General features: G+C 35.2%; 1 protein-coding gene across 3 annotated transcripts in view; it reads left to right on the top strand.

Moving 5' to 3' along the window:
* The window catches only part of PIBF1 (progesterone immunomodulatory binding factor 1), a 107,538-nt gene that overhangs the window by 57,291 nt on the left and 23,350 nt on the right, over nt 1-26,897 (top strand). For all 3 annotated transcript variants that reach the window (XM_030961303.1, XM_030961312.1, XM_030961295.1), the window contains exons 11-15: nt 6,339-6,504; nt 9,741-9,891; nt 13,860-13,950; nt 17,237-17,339; nt 19,077-19,207. In XM_030961303.1, coding sequence (XP_030817163.1) covers nt 6,339-6,504; nt 9,741-9,891; nt 13,860-13,950; nt 17,237-17,339; nt 19,077-19,207 — 642 coding nt within the window. The remainder of the gene's footprint in view (nt 1-6,338; nt 6,505-9,740; nt 9,892-13,859; nt 13,951-17,236; nt 17,340-19,076; nt 19,208-26,897) is intronic.

The raw sequence follows: 26,897 nt of genomic DNA, 5'->3' as shown, positions 1-26,897 counted from the left end.
TATAGGCAAAGAGAAAAGCAACTACCATTAGATTCCTAAAAATTACTGAGGTGACTCTGTTCTCCTATTTATGTATCTAAAAAACAAGTTTTGAGGAGAAAACAGTGAAATTATATCACATCCTTTATTATATGCTCACTCATGTCTTCAGGCCCTTTCTTTTTGTTAAGGATGCTGTCACATCCTTAATAAATGTCTGTATACTGGTAAAGTTCAGTTAGGTTATTTGAACATCTTTTGCATTTATTTCATTGAAACAAATAACAAAAGAGTCAATAAATATGCTGATTACTTAAACTGAGTAATAACAGTCTAGGTAAGTGAGCAAACTAAGTATGCAGAGGCAGCACTGTGCTATTGCAGAGTAGCAATTGCACCCTGCTTCATTTTTTGTGAGAAAGGCATGACAGGAGCTGCTTTTCTGTTTTTTACAGTTGCCCAAAATAAAGAATGCACTTTTAGAGTAAGTGAAAGGCTATATTTGATGCCCATCAGAGCTCCAGGATTAAGAGAAATCTCCCTAGTGAAGTTTTATTAGGAAATTCTCATGACTGAAGTATGACTCCCAAGCACAGACTTGGCAGAAGTAGTCTCTGCCCAGTAGTCTTGAAGCTATGTCTTGGTGCAGGGGAGAATCTTACATTTCACAGAGTGAGAGTCAAAGAAAAGAAAGCACAATTGCATCATCCGGAAACAGAGAAACAAAGATGGATTTCTGTCCCTGTCAGTCAGCACAATTCAGCAGATACATTTAAGGCTTTCATGTTTTTCATTCTTGTAGTGTAGTGTACACTGGGCATTAGTCTAGTTAGGGTAGAAAGGGTACATAGGTCCTACATTCTGAAGAACTCCTATTTATTGCACAAGTGATTTTGGGTTTAGGTGTCCCAAAGCTACAAGGAGTGGAAACCAACTGTGTATCTGGCTGAGTGTGGATGTTTGGAAGCGCTTCCTATAAACTGCAAAATAGAATGGGGAAGTTTTTTTTGACAGAAAGAGGATAGAGGCCAATACAAAATAAATGCTTAGGATGCTGCAAAACACAAAAATCTGCTTTGAAGCAAGCAGCTTTAAACAAAGCTTCTAAGCTTTCTCTCTCAGATTTTACTGAACCACATGCAAAAGTACTGTATGCTTAATTACTTGATACGAAGCAAATGTAACATCTGGTAAGAACTTGAATGTTAAATCAAGTTTACCCTTTAGTGTCTAAGCTATATATTTCTGGATTTTTTTTATTTTTTTAATTACAACCTGAACCAGCAATATTGTGCTGAAAAAAAATCTTAGCATGTTGTTTGGGAAAAACAAATTTTAAGTGAAAATTATTTCAACAAATTTTTCATTGCTTAAACAGCTTGTAAATTACATGTTTCATCTTGTGTTTAATCATTATGCTCAGAGCTTTTGTTGTTATTGGAAGTATTTAAATTTGTTGTTACAAAGTGCATTGTTATTTTAGACCAGCTTAGAAATAGTTTAAAGTATTTGATAGACATGAATGGAGTAATAAATACGACAAGAAACTGAAAATGCCTATAAAGTTGGTATAAAAACTCATAAAATATGTATTTTTAAATGAATGACAGATTTCTTCCCCATTTTCCAGTAAATATTGAAACAGACTTTCATTTTGTGAAATCAGCCAGATACATGACTAATCAGACTTAATCTGAGTGCTGCAAAAGCTGAACAATGAAAGCATTTGAAAACTAAAGATCTGAGTTCTTACATTTTTAGTTATTTAGTGAGTAGCATGTGAACACAAATCATGGGAAATTTTTGATTGTTCAGATATAAAGCAACCAGTTTTTAGTACCAAGGATCAAAAAGAGAGCCAGTGGAAACAAGATCCTTTGACTACCCATGTTTGAGCTTGGGTCTGGCAGTTTGCTGCATGTATGGACAGGATTTGTGCAGTCTGTGACAGACTGAATTTAATTGAGGTCTTTCTAGACCACTGTTATTCCTTCTGTGACTCCAGTTTGCACGAAGGAGAGTAAGGAAAATTCATTTGTGTACTTCTATATTTAGGTTGGGGCACTTTGGAAGTGAGGAGGCCTGAACAAGCAGACTCAGTTGCAGAAGGTGAGTAAGTCAAACTAGGATTTGAACCTCAAATTGCAAGAGGTATGGATGGGTAGGATTTGAGGAAGGATGCCAAACTACAAGGGTGGTAGAGGAATAGGGAGAAATCCAGAATGCAGAGAGTAGGGCTATAAGGTAGGAATAGAGGCTGAAGAGACTATGAACATAGAAAAGAAGAAAAACAGATGTCCTGGGAATAAAGAATGAAAATAGAATTGGAATTCAAGAGACGTCTGGGCTGGTGCTGGGACAGAGAAGGAGAAGCTCAGGAGCACTAGGGGACATGTTGGGGCTGGAAGTAGGAGGTTTGCAAGAGGACGGGTTAGGGGGGAAATGTCTTTAGGTTTCTTTGCAAATTTGGCACTGAACCAAAGCACAGACATTTGTACAAATATGAGAATATATTCTAATTGCCTTAAAGATCTTAGATCTGGAACTGACCCAACTGTGGACTCAGGCTGATTTCACAACTTCCAGGGTTTTTTTCCATTTTTAAACTTGAAAATAATTCTAAAATATATCCCACAAAGCTTTAGGTTGGTATAATCTGGTTTACAAAATTATAAAATTGTAAAATTAGATTTTCATTTTGTATCATTTTGGTAGAACTTTCTTTGTAAGATGCATTATTTTTTATTTACTTGTTTGGCATTCTTTCTTTACAAGTTTAGTATTGGATTTGTCATTTCTTAAAAGGGTAATTTTACAAATTTATGGTCTTCTAATGTACAATTGTTCTATTACCTTTTTAAGGAGTACTGCTGTATGTGTCAGGTTCTGTAGGTGGGCAGTTTATAGTTCCTCCATTCAAAAAAACTTGGTTGCCATATTTTCTTCAGTATCCAGACTACATGATTTTACCATTAAATCTTTCTGTTGGCTCTCTGGTATGCATATTTTGACATGTTATTATATCATTATCCGCTACTTGAAAAACAAGCTTCTCTGATTAAAAAATCTTGCAAACCTTACAAAAGAGAGTTCAAGTCCCTCTCTGAGTATTCCCTCTTCTCCTTTACTCTAGACATAATTTTTTTGATAACCATTATATCACTACTTTAGCAAACTTGAGGCGTCATTGACTGGTCAACCTAATGGCAGAGAGACGTAAAGGAATGAAGACCTCATTCTAGATGATTCTTACATGTGAGATTTTTTTTCATTGGCTCAATCTGTTATTTCTCTTTGATTCCCAGCCCTCATTCTTCTGTGAGACTAAAAACTCTACTCTTTCATTATATAAAGTGTGCTAAAATTTCTTGATGGAGAAAAATCCTGCAGACCTGCATTCCACTGTTTTTTTCCATAATAGTAGTATTAAAGCATAGGGTGGTTTTGGTTTTTTGTTTTCCCTCAGAGACCATCTAGGCAGATAAAGGAATGTATTTCAGCACATTGTGTTACATGGCTCTGTACACACATGCACACACACTTGAGCTGAAATAGTAGCCAAGAAAGCAGAGATATTATCTGGCCGAGTAAAAGCAAATATGACAAAGAAACTCTGAATGGTGCTATGGTGAAGGAGTTACTAGTGAGATCAACAGTGTAGTAAGGTTAAAGGAAAACTGACCCATCATAACCCTGCCAGTGCAAAATAGATCATGCTTATGTAAGCTACTTCAAATTTCCAAAACAAAGGATAAAACTTCTTTCTGAAGTTACTGCTCGTAATTGGATAGAGAAGCATGCTCTGAAAGGACCCAGTTGATTGAATCATCAGAGAACTACAGACTTCTCCACCAAATATAGAAAGTAGGTACAAAGAAGTATGGATTGCCTCTGTTCATGCATATTTCCAGTGTGCCAGCTCAGGCACAGTACAGGTCATTGAAGGTCTGAGGCTGTGTACAGGAAGGCATTGCTGTTTGTTTTGTGTTGATGTGGAAGGTATGAATTTGTTGTTGGAAGTCAATAAATATAACTAATAATTAAATTAAATTTGTGTGTTTCATTGCATTGTTGGCTGAATGACATGTATCTTCATTAAGACTTAACTGTTTTGGACCAAAGCATTCTTCCCAGGATTATAAACAATGTGTATCCTGGGCCAGATTTAGTGTCATGTCTGCAGCCACTCGTGTGCAAAGTGTGAAGAATTCTGGAGTGCTGAGATTTTTTTGTGTGGTGAAATGAAAACAGGAACATACCGTCAGGAAACAGTGATGAAAGTATCAGGACTTGAAAAGCATCCCTAAGCAAAAATTACTGAAGTAGTCAATAGGTAACTGGCATTTAGCAGCTTGAGTGCCATAACTCTGTTTGAGAACAAATATCATGCTATTAAAAAAAAATTGTTTTTAAAAGAAAAACTTTAGATGAGCTCAGTATGCAGAACTTCCAAGCTCTGCTCCTGCAGTGAGGAAACAATCTTATTCAGGCATTGGACTATTTATACATAGATGGCTGTCTACAGAGCGATTATCAGGGACATCATAATGACACCTGTTTGTTCTGTTCAAATTAATTCCAGTGAAAATTGCTCCCTCTTTGTGCCTTAGAAACATTCCTACATCTGAAATCCTCAGGGAAAGTATTTGAAGTAATCCCCTTGGTTTTGTTAAACACTCTCCATCCCACCTAAAGATTAGGTGCTAAATAGGATGGAATTGTGTTGCAACTGTTATTTGACAGATGACAGCTAACACGACAGCCTTGCTGGATTAGAGTAAAGGTTTACCCGGCAATCCTGCAATTTGTTTTGAAGTGGCTTCTGTGTGAGAAGTACCATCTTGCATTTAATGGTTGTCCAAGGACTTCTCTGCTGCAAGTTTTTCAGTATTCTCTCAAATAAGTGTTATTTTTTAGCATCCACAGCATCTTATGGTAAGGAATTCCACAGCTTTCATGCATGAAGAGCAATCTATATTTGTTCTCATTCTGCATCATTAGATGACTTCTCATTCATCTATTGGAAAATACAATTGATTCCTATCTCCATTCTCGGTTCTCATGATCTGACAAGTCTCTTACTTCTTCCTTTTCCTTATACCATCTCTTTTCCAAGCTGTAGGGTCCTAGCTTCCTTAGGTGATTTATTCCACACAGTGCAATTGTGTGAGTGTGTGATGTTGCTGCATGTCAGGGGTAGCCCTTCTACCCTTCTCTGATGCTCTGACACTTCTGTTCCTTGTGAGGTGAGGTACTGGAATGGTTGTCAGCATTCAGTAATGCAGGCAACAACATGGAATTGCAAAGTGACGCAGTGAGTTCTGTATTATTTATTTCTTCCACAGCAATTTCCAAAATGTTTGTTTTTATCACTATTTAAAACTGAACCAAAGTTTTAATGGTTTTATCAAGTATAATAAATCCCAAGATCTCACATATGAATGAAAATGGTCAGCTAGGTGTTCATCATTTTATGTATATGGTAAGGAGCATTTTTAAAAGCTGTGATTTACTTTGCATATATCTCTTTCGAATTTCATATGTTATTTAATGAGAAGATTCACTAGATTTTCTCCTGTTCTTCACATCACCTAAATTTTCATCTAATATTATGGTATTCTATCAGCAAACTTTTTTACACTTCATTTTTGAGATTGCCTGTTAGGTAGAATGAATGAAGAAAAATAGATGAAGTCTGCTTCTAAGTGGAATATTATTTGTCCTTATAAATACCTTGTAGTGATTTTCTAAAAATTATACTTAATTTCTGCTTTTTGAGAAGGATCTGTGATTCTGAGTGACTGTGGAAATAATTATACCATTGTGTTCTGACTTTTCTTTATATCTTTGGGTATGGAAAAAGCAGTGTAGCTGATACCCATATATCTCAACGGGTGCACCACTGATATCACTGATGTCTAATGCCACTTCTCCCTATCACATGTAACACATGATGGTGAAATGGGAGGACAAAATTTTCATTAATGTCTCTCCAATGAAAAGACTTCAGTGCATACATTTGTGTACCAAGAAGGAGATTCACACTGATCTAACTCCTTAAGAATAAGGAAAATAAGGTATGCTGTAAAGTCATTGTAATTTGATTCCCCATTAACAACATATTTAGAAAAGCTATTGACAGAGTTTTCCACCTACTGTGTTGTATTGTCATTATAATATTGAATTTTCCCAATGCTGTGTCAAATGCAGGTTACAGTAGTTACATACTAATACTTATTAAGGTCTACAAAATACTGTATTAATTTTTGAAATTTTTATCTGTGGTGAACAGAACTAGGATATATTCCAACTTTGCTTATTTTTGAATCGTCCAAACTTTTTTTTCATTTTTCTTTTAGGTACAGACAAATGCAGCTTGGCACAGAAAGCAAAGTTGCTGAACTTCTTCACCAAAGTAAGTTAAAGTCCTTTGAGACTGAACATGTTCAACTCATGCAACAAGAAACAGCTAAGAATCTTTCACAGTGCCAAATGGAATGTGAGAAATACCAGAGAAAGTTGGAGGTATGTTGTATAAAGACACACTTTACAGGGCATTACATACTTGTTTTCAATTTGAATGTAAAGTGGAAAAGCTTGGAGAAAAAGTAACAACATGGCATGGCTGAATTAGTATCTCCACCAAATTGTGGTCAAATGACACAGAAGCCGAGTCAAATGACAAAGCTTACTATGTTTGATCAGTTTAATGGAACACAAGATCACAAGGGGAGGAAAAAGCAAAACAATCTCTCATGGAAAGATGTTAAAGACAGAACCTCATTCATGTGGTGTTTATCTATCTGCTTGTGTCACTGTGTGAGGATTGTAGGGAGAGAAGACAGTTTCACCAAAAAGACTACGGTGAATTCAGTGTCATTATTTGCAACTAGGATCTGTAATAGTATTGTTACATAATAAAATAATAAAATATTTTTTATTGATATACAATTTCTGGAATAAATTTTTCAGAGCTAAGAAAGTCAAGGTGAGCATGATGTATGCAGCATTGAAAAGACCTAACCTTGCTAGTCCTAGCATGATGGGTTACCTTGGTGGGATGCTAGACGCCCACCCAGTCACTCCTTCCTCCTCCTGAAGAGGATGGGGGTGGGGTAAATAGCTTGTAAAGAACATGGGTTGATATAAAGATAGGGACATCACTTGCCAATTACCATCGTGGGCAAAACAGACTTGACCTGGGGAGAACTAATTTCACTTATTACCCATTGACACAGGTTGGATGGTGAGGAACAAAGACAAGAAGGAAAACATCTTTGCCCACCCTGTTCTCTTTTATTTTAACTTCCCTCCCTCATTTCTGACTCTTATACCTCCCCCTTCCAGTGCAGTGCAGGGAGGGATGGGAAATAGGGGTTCAAGTCAGTCCACAACAGCTCCTCTCAGGAGGTGTTTCCTCCTCACACTTTTTTATCCTGCTCCTGTGGATCCTCTATGTTGTGCAGCTTCCTTCAGGAGAAACTCTCCCTCCTCTGAGCTCTCCACAGGTTGCAGCACCTTCTGGGGATGTCCACCTGCTCCAGCATGGGGTCCTCTATGGGCTGCAATGTGGCCATCTGCTTTGGTGTGGTCTTTCATGGTTTGCAGGCAGGCAGCCTGCTCCACCACGGGCTGCAGAGCTCCATGCTGTGGTAGCTGAAGCCCCTCCTTCTGTCACCTCAGTGTCAACAACATGGTGTTCTCACTTTTTTTTCCCTCACTCCTCACTGCCATGCAGCATTTTGTGCTTTGTTAAAATACGGTTTTCTTGAGGTGCAGCACCTTTGGTGAGGGACACAGCCTGGGCACCTGCAGCCAATGGACTTCTTTATGTGGGCTTTAACCACTTGGGCCTCTTTATCTCTACAAGCTTAGAATTTATCATCTGTAAAACATACTGTTCACTTATTTTAATCTTGGAAATGTGAGTATTCCACAGAGAACACTTACTTTAAAAGCACATTTCTTCACCTGTCCAAAGTTAGTCCCAAAAATGTATCACAGAGTCCTATTTATGAGATTAAATGAGATTGGTAGTGTATGTTTCAAACGAATGTCAGGATACAAACTGGACAGGATAGAAGAAAGTGATATGTATGGCAGCCTTTGTTTTGTGGAGGAAGGATGCCAGTCTTCAGATCCCCACATTTCTAGTGCTAAACCTGGCGAAGTTGTTTATGAAAAGGAACTATAGAGTGAAAACAGAATTAGAGAGCTTCAGATAGACTGTAATTTCTTTTTTTGTCTGTATTGGGACATTCAGATCCTGGCTGATGAGGTTAGTTGTGGTCACAAGCACTGGGAGTGCCAGTTTTGCTAAACTTAGAGGTTGCTAAATAGATTTTTAATTGCACAGACATGTCTAAACTTGGAGAATGTAGTTCAATTTGAGTTATATTTTCATTTTCTTTGTGGAAATTTTTTGATCTGACAATAACTCAAATATTTGGCATTCAATTCTCCTGACGCTTTTGGCACTTGTTTTTCTCTTTAGAGAGACACTTTCAAATTCTTTCATTTAGAAATATGCACTTAAGTGCTCTTTCATTAAGAAATATTCTTGCAGAATTTAAATATTTGATGTCTGAAGCTTTTATTTTTTGTTCCTTTTGACTGAATTCTTGGGTTTTTTTAATTTTCTTTCTTATATATAGCATTAATGTACGAAGGTTTTTTCCTTACCATTATGGCACATTAGTCTTTATTAATAGTGTAGGCACTGGTATCTTGTGGCTCAGCTACAGCTTTCTGGACTAACTCTTGCTTTTGTTTAGGGCATAGAGTAGTTTCTCTTGCTAACTAGGAAGCAGATGGTTTTTATGTTGCCCAGTTTTAACATTGAAATTTATTTCTTCTGTGACACTAGACTGAACTTTTTTATATTCAAGTGGCTTTTTTCTATAAGCATTGTGAATTCTTTTGTGCTTTTGACAGTGACTCTAGTATTACTGCTCTGCATACTGTGCATATATTTCTGTACCTGCAAATCTCTATTCACTTGTCATTCTGAATGTTTGTGATTTTTTCTTGGAAGTTAGTATGAAATTTCACAGCAGTACCACTTGGTTATTACTTCACCTGTTTTGGTGGGATTTTTTCTGCAAAGTATGTAGATTGCTACTTTACATACCAAGGACTTTCTTAGTCCAGTTTGGTGTGTATTTATTTGGTCAATGTTTTTTCCTAATATCAAGCGCTTTATCAAACTTATATTATTATACAGGCCTTCATAGCTTTTAATTTTGAATATGAGAGTCTTTTGTTTAAGCTTAGTGGATTAAGTATTTACGTAAGTCTTGAATATTGATAGCATATTACCTTTTATTAAGTAATAAGACTGGTATAGCTTTAATGGCAAATTTTTGTATTTGTATACTGCAAAGGAATCTTCATAAATTGATGACTGAATCAGAATCCAATTAAAGCAACAAAAATTATTGCATTTCTGCTATTTTGACTACTGTGTGTGAATTTTTTAGTTCTTACCTGGCTTTTCCTAAGTTTCCTTTAAAATTCTTGTAGCTTTTTCACACAGCTTCTGAGAATTAATAAGGTGTCAGCAGATAGGCCTAAGATCTGAGAGTTTAATCTTTGCAAGATAATATTATTAAAGGAATAACTACTTTTTAAAGTACTTTAATCTTTGCTGTGCAAAACTTATATCGAATATTTACTATCATACCAGTACACATTTCACATATATTATATTTTTCCTCTTTCAAAAGTGACTGTAATGCTGAATCCATTATTCATTCTCACAGGTGCTTACGAAGGAATTTTATAGTCTTCAGTCTTCTAGTGAAAGCCGCATTATTGAGCTTCAAACACAGAATTCTGAGTTTCAAGCGAGACTAGATACTTATGAAAAACTTGAAAAAGAGCTTGATGAGATAATACTGCAGACAGCAGAAAGTAAGTTCTGTCACAAGTTGTTTTATCTGTAGGTGTTTCTGGCATTACAATATCTTGTTTCTCATGACTTGGAAAAATTACAATGCCTGTCATTCTTCTTAGTTATGCCTGACAAGTAAAAGGCAGTAATTATTTTGATAGAAAATAATAATGGCAGGTTTCTAAGTGTACCTGTAAATATGTATCAAACATCCATATGTTTAAGTTTGTGCTTATTGAAAATCATCTCAGTATTCAGTCATTTCTCTTTTCCTTATTCTAATTATCCATTATAATTAGATACACTCTTTAGGATTTGTCCATTATTTTAGTACATTTTAAATGTCAGGAAGCCCTCTTTGTTGACAGGCAAATACAGGTTTTATATTTCATTACAGTGATTAATGTGAATTTTTTAACTAATTGGAAGGAGGAAAAAAACTCTTCCTTCTGTTGAATTAACAATAATTAGACATTAAGTTGTTGCTGGTGGCAGCTCAGTCTGTTCCAAGTACTAAACCATGGATTAAATTCTTACCTGATTACTCTTGAAAATTTTTGTCTCTCATTTGCAAAAATTAAAATGTTCCCAAACACAGCAAAATTTGTGTAAAATCTCTATTTGGTTCTCAGCCTAAATCAATCCACAAAGCAATTAATTTCTAATTTGAAACTCTGACTCTAATCTTGAAATCTTTTAGCCAGTGTGTAAACAGAGTAGGATATTCTAAAATTTCAGACTAATTCAACTGTCATCTTCTCCTTTTCTCCTCCTTCCTGCCTTAAAACACAGTCACAATTTATAAAGTATAGAAAATTATTGCATAAGCTTTATATATAAACAGAAGTGTCTTGTAAAGTGTGCATTACCAAGATGTAGTGATGTTAGTGACCAGACTGCACATGCTTTATTAATTTTATGCATTGCAGCCTGTACTTGGAATGGCCTGAGTACCCAAAGGTTCCAGTCTGACCATAAGCATGTTTGCTGTATACACGCTTCTGTTTTAGTCAGTAGCACATTTTTTGAAGTGTATATATATACATATATATACTTGCTTAAGGAGTATTTATGTATTAACACAGAATTTTTGGACCTTACCTTGATTTTCTTCAAGGAGAAAGTAGAGTTCAGAACACTGGTTTTTGTTTACATTGGTTTACATTTTCTTACGCATCTTGGGACAGCAGTTAAGTTTTTTACCAGATCATTCTTAATTTCTTCTTAAATATCTATTTTAATTACAATTTACATTCTATGCTGCAGAATGCTAAAGAAAGGAAAGTTTCCAAATGAACTGTTATTTTAAAACATAGTGACTTTATTTTCTGATTTCCTTGGAGAAAAAAAGGAGTCATAGCTTAATATTATTTCAATATACTTTCTCTTTAATACTGAACTTCCTATTTCAGTGTATTTGATATAGAAAGTGAAGATTAATACTAGTTAAGTCTAGTATATTAGGGAAAACAGAAGGAAAAAAGGTAATTTTTTTAATAAACACTTTGAAGGAGAAGACAGATATACATCCTCCTGTGTCTCAAATTATGCCCTGATAGTTATATGTCATCAATAGGTAATGGTAGAAAAATAGCTGAAAAGAAGTATAACTGTTTTTCAAATCAAGTGTTTTATGGAAATACTTCAGTCCATCTTTCTTGGAATATAATTTAGACTGAAGTATTGTGTGGAAGGCCATTAGAGTTTTCTAAAGACTTTGGTGATAATAAGGATTAATCTTCGTTCCTATTGTCATCTCTTTATATTTAAATAGCATATAATGCTTTTTTCTTCATCCTGAGTCATGAAGCCTCTGCTGTTTTACAGTATTTGGGGATGTCAGTGAGGGTTGGGTTCTCTAGACTTTTTAATAAACTGTGTATTTATTTACACATGTAAGATGGCTTTTGTCATATATATATATATATATGTATATATATATATATGTATATACACACTTTTTTTCCCCTTTGGAAAATATGCATGTGGAAGAGATCACTGAATTTTTACTGTTACTTCCTGATCATTGTGCCTCACTTTATTAATATTGAAATGACATGAAACAGCCTATTCAGGAAGCTATCAACAATTTATATAGCCACTTCTTACAGTGCCTCAGAGGTTTCCAGATGAATAACAGTAGTAAATTTCCTTGGCAATTGTCTTCCTTTTCAGGGTACAATCTTCACACTAGGGTATTTTTGTTGTAGACTAGTTGTTTGATTTTTCTTGTTTCCATTGCTTAGTATCTTTCTAAGAAAAAGATTGAACCCATCTATAGCCTCACAATGGCACGTCCTTGCTGAGTAGCATAAGAAACTGTCATTAAGAAATGTCCCCTAGCTTATAAAATGTAAATTTACACCACAAAGTCAGGTGAAGAGCCTGGAATGTTGTAAGAGAAAAGAAGGACACACTGATACAGAACATTATTTTGATACCTACAACATTTCCAATTTCATTTGTGTTTGTCTTGCTGATGGGACATTTACTGGATGCTAGAGACAGATCTGAATTTACAGGACAGGATCTTACTGACATTTTTCTGAGACATTTGACAGTGAATATGTAACCAAAAAGAAGGGTATTAACAAAGTAAGGATAAATTATTCTTTATGTTTTTCTGAACCAGAGGTGTTAACAGCACCTAAGAAGTCCTGTCATATTTAAGATAGCTCTGAAGTGCTGGTGTCTTTGTAGTGCCACATTAGTAAACTTTTTCTGTCATACTTATTGAAATTTCTATATTTTTTTTATTGTACTAGATATGTGACTTACCACAGGTGCTCTTCTAGAGGCTTTTCTCTTTCTAAATGTGTTTTAAGAATCCTTGTTTAAAATAGCATTACAAGGTATTAGACAAGTGAGAAAAGAAGTTACAGCATTTTGCAAGCTGTTGAGAAATTGAGGTATTTCTGATTTTGAGGCACTTGAGCATTAAGAAAGATGAGTCAGATAGGACTCACATAATTTCCTACATTTGTTTCTCATGTTCCCAACTATTTGATTCATCAAAGCTTTTGTGTGGTGCCTGGGCTGGTGTTTACTTGTTCTCCCTCCTTCTCTCACACCCCTGCCGCTCCCATTTTTCTCATTGTCCCCCTTTACCCCTCCTCTCAGTCCCACTCTCTCTGCCTCTTTCTATTTCACACATACACTTACTCTTTTTATTTTCTTTTTTTTTTTCCTGGCCCACTTTGTCTTAAAGGAGAGCAGAAACCTGAATTCCAGAACTTGAAATATGAACATAGATATTTTAATCTTGCTGCTATTGGGATTTCCTTTCAAAGCAATTATAATCTGTTTAAAACCTTTAGAAATGTGTTTTCAGAAATCATTCACCTATGGAAGCAGAGATTATTTTTAATATTTCTATTTTGCATGTACTTAAGAATCTCTTTTTTGCCCTTCTCTGAGGAAATGGATGGCATTTGTTTTGATCAAGTGTGCTGAAATTTCTGATCACCACAGCCTTTCAAAAACCATAGTGAGCAGCTTCACTGTGACATCAGCTCCCTTTACAACATCAGATGTGTCCCTTCTGGTCCCATGTTCTGTCACCTTAAGCACTTCCAAATTTTGTCTTCCTCTACCTTCTCATGTATGCACTGAAAATTAATTATTTAGGTTAAAAACTTAAGCAACCTAACTTTCTACTGCTGAAGTAAACTTATACAAGTAGTATGTATTTTGTGACCATACCAACATGAATATTCAAGATAACTGAACTATTTTCCTTTACTTTTGTATTGCATAAGTCTTACATTAATCATAAAAATGAAAAGCGTTGTATGTAATTAAAGTGTGGCACTAAATCTAATGCTAATGGTGGAAAAAACTGTTCCACTCAAGCCCAGAAGGTTGTACCAACAGAAAATTTAGCTTCTAGAAAAATGTTTTTGCATCTTGAGTTGTAAATAGAATTGCTTATGAGTTTAAAATTTCTGGCACTGTTCTTCAACAGCACCTTTCTGTATTTTTTTTGCAGTGGAAGATGAAGTTGAAGCTGAAAGGGTTCTCTTCTCATATGGATATGGTGCTAATGTTCCTACAACAGCCAAAAGACGACTAAAGCAAAGGTAAAAAAAGAGTACTTCATGAATTCACTTGTTCGAGATAAACTAAATGAAGATTACATGCATTACGTTTTGTATGAGAAGGCAGCCAGTTTGATTAACATGAAGAGGTATTTTAATGACTTAAGTATACAGGAATAGATTGAGGACTAGGACCTGTTAATGTGGTTGATGCATATGAATGAGCATATTTTTCTAGGCCATTTTAAAATCTCTTCTCATTGACTTTTAGAAAGATTAATTATAATTGTATAAAATTAAGCAGCTGTAAAAACAGATTAGTTACACTGTTTACATTTATATAATAGCATATGCATTATTAATACCCTAAAAATCATTGTGTTTAATAGTAATAAAAACATCTCTGTCAGGATATTACGAAGGACAATGGTTCAGAGCATAACTATTTTATCTTCACTAATACAGGATCTTATTCCTCTTGCATTTTTTTTTAGTTTGCTCTGGTTTGGCCAATTTGAAAATTTGATCGATAGACTAAAATGATGCATACGTGAAAAACATGCCTCTTGATCATAGTAATTTTGAAGTAATAAATTTATATTATTTCTTAAAGACAATAATATAAATTTATATTATTGTCTTTAAGAAATAATAGTGACATTTCAATGGGTCATTGTGAGCTTGTGTGCAGTGGCTCTGACTCACTTCTCCCACACAACTAACAATGGGGTAAAAGGAAATGACCTCAGGCTTGCCAAGGGAGGTTCAGGTTGGACAAGTTCTTCACAGAAGTCAAGCATTGGAATAGGCTGCCCAGGAAGGTGGTGGAGTCACCATCCCTGGAAGGTGAGGAGTGTGCAAAAAGCCTCCATAACTCTGTTGCACATCTGATTTAGAAAACTGTTGAGAGCTCTATAGCACCATTTCCTAAAGCTTCAGTCTATTCCTCTTTTGTCAATAGTTTGGGCACTTTTCGGAGTTTCCGTTTCGATCCTTCATTTTCCTCAGCTTATTAGATTCAGTTTAGATTATTTATGTATATGAAGACTCTGTTGAATTTCCTTTGAATGCTGAATCTGATGATCAGGCCAGGGTTTCAGATATGCTTGGAAGACACTTTCTGAGCTTAGAAGCGGCTCTATTGGGATGACTCATATACTCCACTTTTGTTCCAAAAGGCATTGACTAATAAACTGACTTAATCCTTCATAATAGTGTTGGAGACTTCATAGAGTTTCTTTATCTTTTAGAATTAAAAAGATTTAAAAAGCCATAAAAGACTGTGTATGGTTTACCTGCTGTTTTGATTCAAGGAAAACTGCCAGGCAGATAATGTGTGTGATGCCTTTGGCTGCCAAAGTTTTTAAAAGCAAAGACTCTGACACCATCCTCTATTTAGCACCATTAAAGAAACACAGATAAATTTTCTGCTCTCTAGGATTGCTTAAAGAAAGACAATTTATTACAAATGGGAGTAATCTTCTTTCTGGAGTCCACTACCTGCTCTTTAGTCCCAGATATATGGCATCCTTAATGAAGAGCTCCTTTAAGTTCATGTCATGCACTTCGGTCTCTCAAAGTTTGTGCAAAATGGACCTTTTCAGACAGTGTGGGGTCTATACTTCTTCGGCCACTTGCCAGAAACAACTCCTTCATTACTTCAGACATAGGCATTGTACGTCCTTACTACTAAATTGAGCATGCCTGGGAGCGCTCTGAAGCATCAAGATCAAATGGCCTGTAGTAACCTGTTGCCATAAAACAATTCTCAGTATAGGTTAAGCTACATGTGAACAATATATTGGCAGTGATTTGCTTGCCCATGCTGACTTCTCAGCTATGCCTCAGGACTGCTTGGGAAGTGTTAACAAGAGAATACAGAACACTACCAGGATGACTTTGGTGGTTTGCTAACAAGGAATTACCACATTCTTGAGCACTGCATAATTTTGTAGTATAGTTGGAATCAAATGTTTCCAGCATAAGATGTCTTTGCACATCAGTCCCTTTGTCTCTTTGCTTTCAATTCAAACTAGTCAAAAAACATACTGAAAAGTATGCCTGAAAGGTGTACTTGTGTTATCCTTAAATATTTGCAAATTCAGGTGAAGTTCACTGAGTAGTTGAGGCTGGGAAAATTACAATGGGCTGCGTTCCTAAATTTGCCATGGGAAGGTATCCAAGTTTTCACTTATACTCTAATAGCTACTAGTCAAAGAAGTGGTTCCTTTCTCTTTTGTACTAGATGGGATTAGTGAATGAAAGTGTATGTTTATAACACAGATGAAGATTAAGACTTCTGCCAAATCCAGAAGTCTATTCCATTTTACTGAGGAAGAGATGAAGGTTATGACTGGTCAAGTTTTCAGATAAAGTTCATACACTCATCTAGATTTATGCACGCTTAAGCCTGAGCTTCAAGTCAGTCAGTGTGCTTTAGACCACTCTGCCCTCTCATAGATTCTGTATCATAGTCAGGAAATTATTGTGGAGTTACTCAAGAACCACCTGGATGCAGTCCTGCACAACGTGCTCTGGAGGTTGCGCCAGATGACCACTGTGGTCCCTTCCAACCTTGCCCATTGTGTGATTCATAAGAGTTTGGAGGACTAGGTTAGATGTCTGCTAGTAGGCTCTGCAGTGCATATTGAATCTTCACTTTGCTGCCCATGGACCTGTGCTCTTGAGTAGATTCAAAACTCTTTGATTCTGGACATAAACCTTGAAAGAGGTTGAGGATCTAATTTTTTAACTAGGTTGTTTAAGGAACTCAATAATCCTTTCTCTTCAAAGTTAATCTGTGACTCCACATAAGAGTTTATTTAAAACAAAATGGGCAATAATATTAAATTATTTAGCATATTAAATGTCAGGCAAAGCAATTTTGCCTCTCTTTTGAAAGTGATGAAATACTACATTTTCAGTGTTTTGCTGCAAAACATATATTAATGAGCATCTTTAAACACTTATTTAAGTTAGAATTAAAGTGAGTCTGTAAAGTTGCTAAAAAGTAAATAATCATAATTAGATGAAGGATTTTGACAGTATTTCTACAGTTGTGTAGTATTGGACAAATTGGAATTACTATGCATAAAGTATTACAATAACATAACTATGGGAATGCTGTTTTAGTTCCGTTACATTTTGTAATATTTTCACTGTTTTTCTAACTTTGACCATGCAGCATGTTTAACTATGTAGTTTATGTATGTTAATATTTAAGCATTGGTGAAAAATTAAGGCAATCAAATCCTGAAGCATAAATGTTAGAATTTCTTTTGCCTATTTTGGAAAAAATTCAAGTTGAGCTTGCTTTTTACTGGCACAGTGTTCACTTGGCAAGAAGATTGCTGCAGCTAGAAAAGCAAAACTCGTTGCTTGTGAAAGATCTGGAACATCAGAAGGAACAAGTAATACAGATTTCACAAGAGGTAAATCATTATTACACAAAAATTCAAATATGTAGAAACATTGCAGAACAGCTGTTCATAAAACGAAATATTTTCTAAACAGCGTTTTTTATGTATTTGATTTTTTAAAAATGGCTTCATAATTAACCAAAATTCTGTGATAGAAGTTTTCAAAGAAGTTTATATTGTGTTTTGCAACTAATATTGAAAGGAGGATTACTTTACAGGCTAAACAAGAATGTGAACCAGACAGACAACGTTTTGATTTCTGAACAGAAGAACAGCCAGCCAAGCTAGTTTGTTCTGTTTGATACTTAATTGTTCAATGAATGCATCACTACTTCTTACACAGCTCTTCTGTTAAATCACTTTTGAAGATATTTAACAAACCTCAGCTTGAAAGGCCCCCAGAATTAGGGCAAACTAATTTTTTAAAAAATCTTTTAATTGTCTTTTAATTTTTCTCATAGGAATGAAAGGATAACTAAGTTTTCTATTAGATGATGCCACCATATGTAATTTGTAGGCTTACTATTTCAGGAATGTGTTTAACAGTTTGATTTTTAAAGCCACAGTAATTACAAATTAGAATTACTACACCCAAGTACTTAACAGAGTGAAAATATTTGAATTTCTACATATTTGTAAATTAGTTGAATTTTATAAATTTTATGTGTTTATATATGTTTATATAGATCATTTCAGTGAAAGATACATGAGCAGTGAAGTTTGGGGATTTTTTAACCAATACTCTAATTTGTTATATATTCTTGGGTGTATCATTGTAGTTTCTATTTGACTAAAATATATTCTTTCGGGTTTTTACTTGGAAGACATCTGGGAATTGGTGAATCCATTGTTTTCCTTGGTATTCTTCCATATCACTATTCTTTGCCTTAAATTTTTCTGTTTCATTTCAATATGTTCCTTACCCACAGTAGTTTTATACTTGCTTTGCTGATGAAAGATTCAATATCACTGACCTTAGTTCAAATTCCTGCAACTTTCCGCAGGAGCATCTTAAGCTCATTTTTATCCTGGCATTAAATTTTTGATCTTTTACCATATAATTGTATAGATTAAATCACAATACAATCCAGTACAAAGTTAAACATTGGTTTTTTGTGTAAAGTTCTAAAACTTCTTTTTGCTTTCTTTACATGATTTTTTTTAATGTCAGAACAAATCAGGGATCCTGTAGACTGCAGCATGCTTAAGTAGCCCATTATTTTTCTTTCCACTGACAGTTTGTTCAGTCATCCAGATGAAGTCAAGAACATTGATAAAAAGCTGATGCAAAAGTGATTTTTTCAGCTTTTGGTTTGAACTTGGCTCAAATACTGCTACTTAAGTGCAGTATTTATTATGCAACCTCTTCAGCTTTTTAAAGGAGGGAGGAAAAGACCACAGTAAGTCAGTAAGACCATAAACAGAGGCATTGACTCTACTTTTTTTAATCAACAAAAGCTGTTACATTAAAACCCTTGAAAATGCAGATTAGGGAAGTGTAGAGAGTGGTATCATTATTGCAGTGAAAATAGCACACAATTAGAACAGAAAAGTGTGAAGATAATGCACTAGTAGTAATCAATTTGAAGGTGGTATGTTTCCTTTTTTGTGTATGTAATAAAAGGCTAGGAGTTTATATTAATATGCAATTGGTAAAAACCAATAATATCCAATAATAATTCAGTACTAATCAAGTAATTGTGCTTTATAAGTTAAAAAAATTTTGGTGGTTACACCTTTTTTTTGCAGCTTGACAGAGCAAATTCTTTGTTGAACCAAGCACAACAGCCATACAAATACCTCATTGAAACTGTGCAACAGAGAGATTCTCAAATAAGTCTACAGAAAGAACATATTACACAACTTGAAAAAGATGTCAGGTAATTAAAATCACTGATTCTTGTTTTATTTTCTCTTAAACTGAAGGTAAAAACACTTATATTTTTATCATTAGAAAAAAATTGTGCTATTGTCCACAAAGTTGAGATGTTAACACTCCATCACTGACCAACTCCAGTCCTCATGCTGCAACTGTAGCACTTGTTATTTCTCTCACAATGTCAGAAAAAGTACTTTAGTTTTGGAAAAGTAGCTGTGACAGGTTTAAAGTGAGTTTGGAGTTGAGAAGAGCTCTCGTGAAGTAGAGAAGAGTTCAGAAGACTAAAAGGAAAGAATGACACACTAGTTGTACAAATCAAGTAAAAATCAAGAAAAAAGTTGGAGAAAAATTATAATAGCATAGTCCACCAGTAAAGGGTATTTCAGCCAAAATTAGAGCATATGCTCTCATGGAGACTCTCTGATTTGCTGCTGTATCCATCTGTCAGAGCTCTCTAACCACTGAGCAACTTCCCTAACACATGATTCCCAGGTAAGCTGTTACAAAATAATATATCCCTTGATTTTCAAGGAAGTTGATAGCCAAGTCCCACTGCTCTACAGAAGAATTAGCATTTTAAGTATTCGGTGTTTTATGTGGCATCTTGGTTTAGGAATAGCAAACAGTAACTATTAGAAGACATTAATGTGATTCTGTTATGAAGCAATTACATGAAAAATACAGGATTTTCCACTAATCTACTGAAGCAATTAAAATAAAACAGGATTCACCCTAGCTAATACTTAATCTTACATACTGTCATACATATGTATCTATTCAGAGTGTTTTGATGGTTTGATGGTTTTTGGATGCTAAAAAATGCCTAAAAATGCTTATTATCCAAGCAAATCTATATATGAATCAATAAGTTTATAAATAAACTGAAATACTAATTCAAAGTTCCTGACAAGATATTTTTCACTGAGCTTCATTTTGATTCAATAAGAATAGACCTTTTTTAATTCCAGAATCAAGTGGTTTTGATATTTTCCTAGACTTGTTACATTATAAGAAACACCTCAAAGATAAATTATATTTTTCCAGAAAATGAAAAATCCCAGTGTTCTCTATATACAGTGTCTTACTTTCCATTTGTGAAAAGTATCAAAGAATTGGTCACAAATTTTTAGATTATGGCAATAATAATGGAATGTTTTTGTTATTCACAAAGTAGTTCAAAAGTCTCTCAAAAGGAAGATAGAAGGGGAATGCATAGGTGAGGTCATTTCTGAAAGTGTGTGTTTCATGCTTTAAAATCTAAAAGAACTTAAATGTGTTGTTAACATTGATTTTCTCAAGTTAAATGGCTCATTGCCAATAATCTGTATGCTTAGATATTCTTCTTAAATTTACCTTACAAACTAAGGTACCTAAATCAGAGACTTAGGTCAACTTTCCTTAATAGTTCATGGAGGAAGTGACATCTCCAAAAAGCAATTCAGATTTTGGGTGGAGTGAATTATTTCTTAGAGATGACTATTACTCTCCATTCCTGTAAAGGAATTTTTTTTTATTTTAAAGGGACTCAGGTTAAGAAAGAAAATTAATCTGCCCTACAGTGTGAGCATTCATGGTAAACATACCAGCAGTACTCCACTGTGGGGAGCGGGAGTGTGCTCAGCATTAGTCTATGTTTCTGTAAATGAAAGTGTGGCCTGACAAAAAAAATACTAGAGCAAAAAAAAAGTAACATTTACTTTGTACATCAGTTATTTTGGTTAATTTTTTTTCCGGGTAGTTTCCAGTATTCCTTCTAAACTGAAAATAGCTCTTACTCCACTATCACAAGCTTGCCCAGTTTCATAGGCCAGAGAAATTCTTGCGGACAACCTAATGTCTTAGGGCTTTCGGTGCATATTAGTAGTCCTTAATTTTGCTGTTCATAACTCCACATTTAAAACAAAGGTGCTAAATTGTTAGCTGGTATTCCCTGGCATACATGAGAAATCATAATCTGGGATGAAATTGATTATGTTGGTCCTTTGCTTTCCAATAAGTGAGAGGAAGGTTAGAGGTAGGGATTTCTATCCAGAGAAACATTACATTCAAGAAATTTCTTGTCATGAGGATAACCTTTTGGAATCTGCTGATGACAGTTTTAAATTAAAATATCCCTTAGGTGATTTCAGATTACTCTCAGCTATTCGAGAACTGAATCAGAATGGGATTTAAGTAAATTAATGATAATCCTACCAAATATATGCCAAGTGAAGCTCTGCTGGATCAAAAGATTTAGCCCACTATTCCTATCCCTCTTAGTTTATTAAACAGCATTTTGTTGGTTTGTGCATGGAATATTTTTGAGAGGATGAGTTCAGATTTAATACTCCTCAAGGAGAGCCTTAAATTCTGCAGATAATGTCGGTGCTATTAGAAAAGTATTAGTGAAAACACTAAACATGGTTTATAAAGCCTGGTCTCTCTGTATCTCAGAGCTGAAGGAAAATTTTAATATTTGTAAAACCATTTAAAAATGAAATTGTTCTTTCAACCATTACCTGTGATTAATAGTTAATAATACTGCAATTCTGCAGCAGCCTCTAATCTGAGGTTTAATTTGTGCTACAGTTACACAAGGTACATTATTTTTTAAAAGTTGAAGTACAATAATGCATTAGTTTTTTTTCTAAACAGCAATTTCACAAAAACCAGCTAAAGGAAAAATAGTGCTTCAATTCTTGTTTTCAGATGGACCTTCAAAAACACTGGTGATTTTTTTGGGTGCATAATTTTTTTAATCTCATATTTGAGTACCAGATTGGAGACAAATTAATGTACTGTTGATAATGCCTGCACCCTGAGAATCAAGACTTAATTTATCCTTACAGCTGCTCCATGCTTGATCATAATTTTCCTTCCTTCTTATTTAGTGTGCAGATTCAGTGGTGGAAGAGTGTTCTTTTTATGTTGTGTTTTTATCTCATCTGCTCATCAAAAGAGAACATTATGTAAATCATGGATTCCCCAAGCAGAACAGGCACATCTGTGTTATCAGTGCCAGTGTTCTCTATCACTCCCCACTTAACTTGAGTGTGGAGGGATCAGCAAGGACTTATTTGCAAGTGAATTTACTTTTTTAGTCTTAATCCATAATTGCCTCCTATACACAGTGATCATGGCCAATAGTCTTTTTAGAACATACTCCTGGGGTGATTAGGTTCCAGCAGATTTCCCAGGATGATGAGTCAGTATTTTATTGCAACCTCTAAATGTTTTGCAGCAACCTGCAGCACTTGGTACTTCCATGTCTATTGAGAAGTTTGTTGGCTGTACTGGATGTGAGTTTCTGTGATAAAACAGAATGTTGTTCAACAGCAGATGTTGAATCAGCAGAACAGGAAGACAAGCACAAGGAAAGCTATCTATGACAGAAATCTCATTTTGGATGTTCTTGGTCGGTATCTTTATCAATTTTTCACAAAATAGCCTAAATTCATGTATATAATGGTCCCTTAACAGGCAACAGATGTGTTCAGTATTCTCCACACTCATAATTCTATTAAAGTGTCATTTCTGACAGCAGTTATTTCTGCAAGAGGAATGGGAAAGATTCAGGCAGATAATTTTGATATAGTATTTTTGACAAGTCCGGCAGACCCATCTAAGTCTCTTTCCAGCATGGTCTTCACTTCAACTAGCATCAAGTTCACTTCAACTAGAGCAGCTTACCTGCCTTCATCCTTAATTGTCACGCCTGTAGAGCTAAGGCTGTCTTTCAGAGCCTTCATGTCAAAATATCTTCCTCACTTGGAAGGACTGTTCAAGTGGTGCTCAAGGTTGCCTGTGTGAGTAGCTATCAGACTGAATCACAGAGTGGTTTGGAGTGGAAGGAACCTTTAAAGATCATCTAGTTATACCTTCCTGCCATGAGTAAGGACATCTTCCACTAGATCAAGTCGCTCAAAGCACCATTCAACTTCTCACTGAAAGGAGAGAAACAACCAGAATACTTATCAGACAGAATTAACGTAGTGTATCCAGCAGACCTGGAGATACTTTGTTGGCTTGCTGAGAAGTGTGTCCTTTCTGGACACGTGGATCTTTAGCCATACCTTCATAAGAGCTGCAAGAGCTGTTTTGGTTGGGGTAAATGCTGATAAATGGGCTGCTGCCATTGCTGGGATCTGCATGAACAACTTAGGGACCCACTGCCAGGTTATTAAAGGTGTGCTTATACCGCTGCTGAGGTTCAAAAGTGAAGGCACAAGCATATTACCACTCAAGGAGAAGGAGAGGTTGTTTAGGATAAGGAGGCTCTGTCAGGTGTTGCCCACATATGGTGTTCACTCCCACTCTCATTCCCATCCCTTTAGGATTCTCCCGGGCAGGCCAAGGGCTGTGCTGGCACTTGGCCTCCAAGAGGACTTGGCTCTGGGAGCAGAACACTTTGTGTGCTTCTGAACTGAGCCATGCACCTGCAGATATGTTTCGGATACAAAACCTTGGTCTTTAGTGACAGGGCATCTGCAGGATGCATTTATAGGTGGTCTGCATATCTCAAAATACTCTGTTAAGTAACTTCTTATTTATATTAGACCACATAGCACTCTCGTTAATAAAAGGAAGTAGTGATGCTTAATAAGAGCAGTGCTGTGTGTGAGGATGACTCCTTGCTGCTATAAAGAAATCTCTCTAGCATACAGTTCTTTAGCCAGAAACGAAAACATCACATTTAGCACTCCTTTTGAAAAGAAATGCTTGTAACTATGTCATGCTGTGGGAAAACAAATCTCTGAGTTTCATTCTTATGTATGTAGTGAAGTAATTGTAGTTTTAGTACATAATTTTCTGCTAATAACATCTAGGTTTATAAATAACTGGAGATGTTAACAGGACTTCATTCATAAAGAGAGGGTATTTATTTTAAATGCAGTTACTCAAATTTCTCGGTACCAATGGCTGGTTTTAAAAGAGGTTCACTTATGCAAAAGCAATACTCAAAAGCCTTAACTGTGTGGAAAATCCAGAAGCCATATAAGGATTTTGCTCACTAAGAAGCTTTGTACTGAAATGTTCCTTACCTAAACATTTTGGGTTCTCTAATTGCCATCCAAACATAAAGCTTGACATAGAGTGTTAGATGAGTTTTTCCCATCAAAGAATGGGCAATGAGCTTTTTATGAGAACATTACCATTCTATGAAATATGCACCATCTATTCCAATAGTACTGCAGCTTACCAGAGAAATGCTCCAAGCAAAATTTGTAGAAATATGTCCTTTTTTATTCATTTTCTGACCTGTAATACAACATTTTAAAAGTTGTTTGCGTTGTTGTTTTTTTTTTTGCAGTTTGAAAAAGTAATTTTAAGTTGAACACTTCATGGATAGGTTTTTAAGCCTCCTGAAACATTCCAGTTAAAATCATTAAGCAATACTCTCCTAAATCTGTTTAAAAATCTGAACTGTGGTTATTTAGCTGCACAATGAGAGATCACTGATTTGTCATGTATTCTCTTTTGTAAGGAACTCTTGTTTGGAAAATATCTTATACCTCTCTTTCTAACTATGTGACTTAAGAACAAAATTTGACCTAGACTAATAATTAACTACCTGCTTTGAGCTATTCATCTGTAATTTGCAGACAAGGGCTACCTTCACTATATGGCTATTTTATATATTCAGTTATATGTAAAAACCTTTACATATACTATTTGTATTTCAATTTTTTTTCAATGGTAATACTATATCTGAATATAAAATGAAAAAAAAACCTAATATTAGACTATTCAACTTCATGCTGTAAGGGCAAATAAACAGAAAGGCACAATCCATTACTTAGAGCATCTGGAGTACACAGTTCACTGAAAAAGAAACATACTTTTTTTTTCCAAACTGAGTAGAAGTAATAAAAAATCCAGTACTATATAAACCCATGTCTATTTTGTGTGTCCAGCATAAACATATTATTCAGAATATCTAATTATAGAAGCTTCTGAACAGGATAGTAAATAATTTATTTACACTTCAACCTTAAAAATGGTTTAGTTGCCCAAATTGAAAAGAGTTTATAAGGCTGAAACTGGGAAATGTTAGTATCTATTCTCCAGAAAAATCATGTTACCTAGAAATGTCTTACATAAAATATCCAGGCTACCATGGCTTTAGATCCTGAGTGAAGCAAGACAAAACAAGCCAGTGGTTGCTATGAGGAATGTGTATGCATATGACAAGCGTATTTTATGGTGAGCCTGCATTCCTGGTACCTGGGTTCATACCTGGCTAGGCTTTAAAAGCATGATGGAATGAAACTAGATGTCCTTCCAGACAATTTGGTTCCTTCTGGAAAGCACAAAGAAAAAGCAGGACCTGCCTGCACTGCTTTTCAGTTCTCTAACCTGGACTTTTCAGGCCACAGTTCTGTGATATCTCACAACAGACACCTTCTCCACATTGAGGATGAGGCCATCAGTGACCAGCACTGTGGGGCACATCATGGTTCCATCTTTTTAGATGGAAGTTACAACCCTTGAGCTCTAGTGTTAGAAGCTGGTTTGCCTAGACTCATAGATGGTGGCTTCAGAATCATAGCAAGACACTTGAGGCACTCCATCACCAAATGGAGCAGCTCATCCTTGCCTTCAGCTGTAGGTCTCCACTGTACATGGCAAATCAAGTTATTTTGGTGATCTATGTGAAAAATAACCTTTAAAAAGATGCCACTGTCCATCCAGATCAGTGAAGGACCTTCTTATGTGGTGACAAAGTGTCTAGTACCAACAGAAAGAGTAGGTTACCATGATGTGGCAAGGGAAGGATGATCCTTCAACAGTTCTCACTTAGGTCAGCTAAAACAAATTGTAATGCTGCTCTCTGATTTGTAACACTGCCGGTTAAACCTGGACTAGGTTAAACTACTCTTCACTGGGAGTGTAAGGTAGGTACCTAGAATCTCTTTGCTGCTATCCAAGATGTTGGTTCAGAACATTTTAAACCAGAAACTGAAATGGTCAGTCTTCTTCCCAAGATGCAACTTTTGAAGGTATTTCTGTTTAACCTTGTCATATATTATCATTCTGTCTGGTAACTATTTTCTCACTCTGTTAAATGTGTATATGCCTCTTTCAATATTCTTTCATGAGCACATCAATTATTCCCTGCTATCTGCAATGATGAAAAAGCACAAGTATTGCAGAACTACGAAATTCTAAGTCTGCATATGCTTTGGTAATTCTATGTGAATGTGTATGAAAGAAAACACATGAAGTGCTACTGAATCATATAGTAGTCTATGTCCTATATTTTACTATAAAAAAAGAAAATTAGAACTGCTCTACATTGATCACTTACATCATATTATTTCAGAAGGTGTAAGCAGTATAAGTAGAATAGGTTATATTCTGTAGATAAAACTGAACCTCAAACATTAACTTCTGGTTCAGTCCTGAACATTAATGATTATGCTTATTCAGTACACTACTTAAGTCTTAGAGAAACTTGTATTATTGCTTCTCTAATAAGTTTTTGAGCCTCTAGAAGGATTAGTTTATGTTCTTAGGAAATACAGAAATCCAAGAAAAAGTGATATGTAAGTAACAACACATGAACCCAAGAAAAAGAAGGTACAGCAATTTCATAGTGATTAAAAATGTGACAGAAAATAAAACTCTTGAAAATATTAAAATATTTTTATCATTTTTTAAAATGTTATTACTTTTATTTTAAATAGTTGAAACAATTGAGCAATTTGGCA

Source organism: Camarhynchus parvulus, chromosome 1 (genome assembly GCF_901933205.1).
Source record: "Camarhynchus parvulus chromosome 1, STF_HiC, whole genome shotgun sequence".
Classification (NCBI taxonomy): Eukaryota; Metazoa; Chordata; class Aves; order Passeriformes; family Thraupidae; genus Camarhynchus; species Camarhynchus parvulus.
This window is presented reverse-complemented; position numbering and strand designations above follow the sequence as displayed.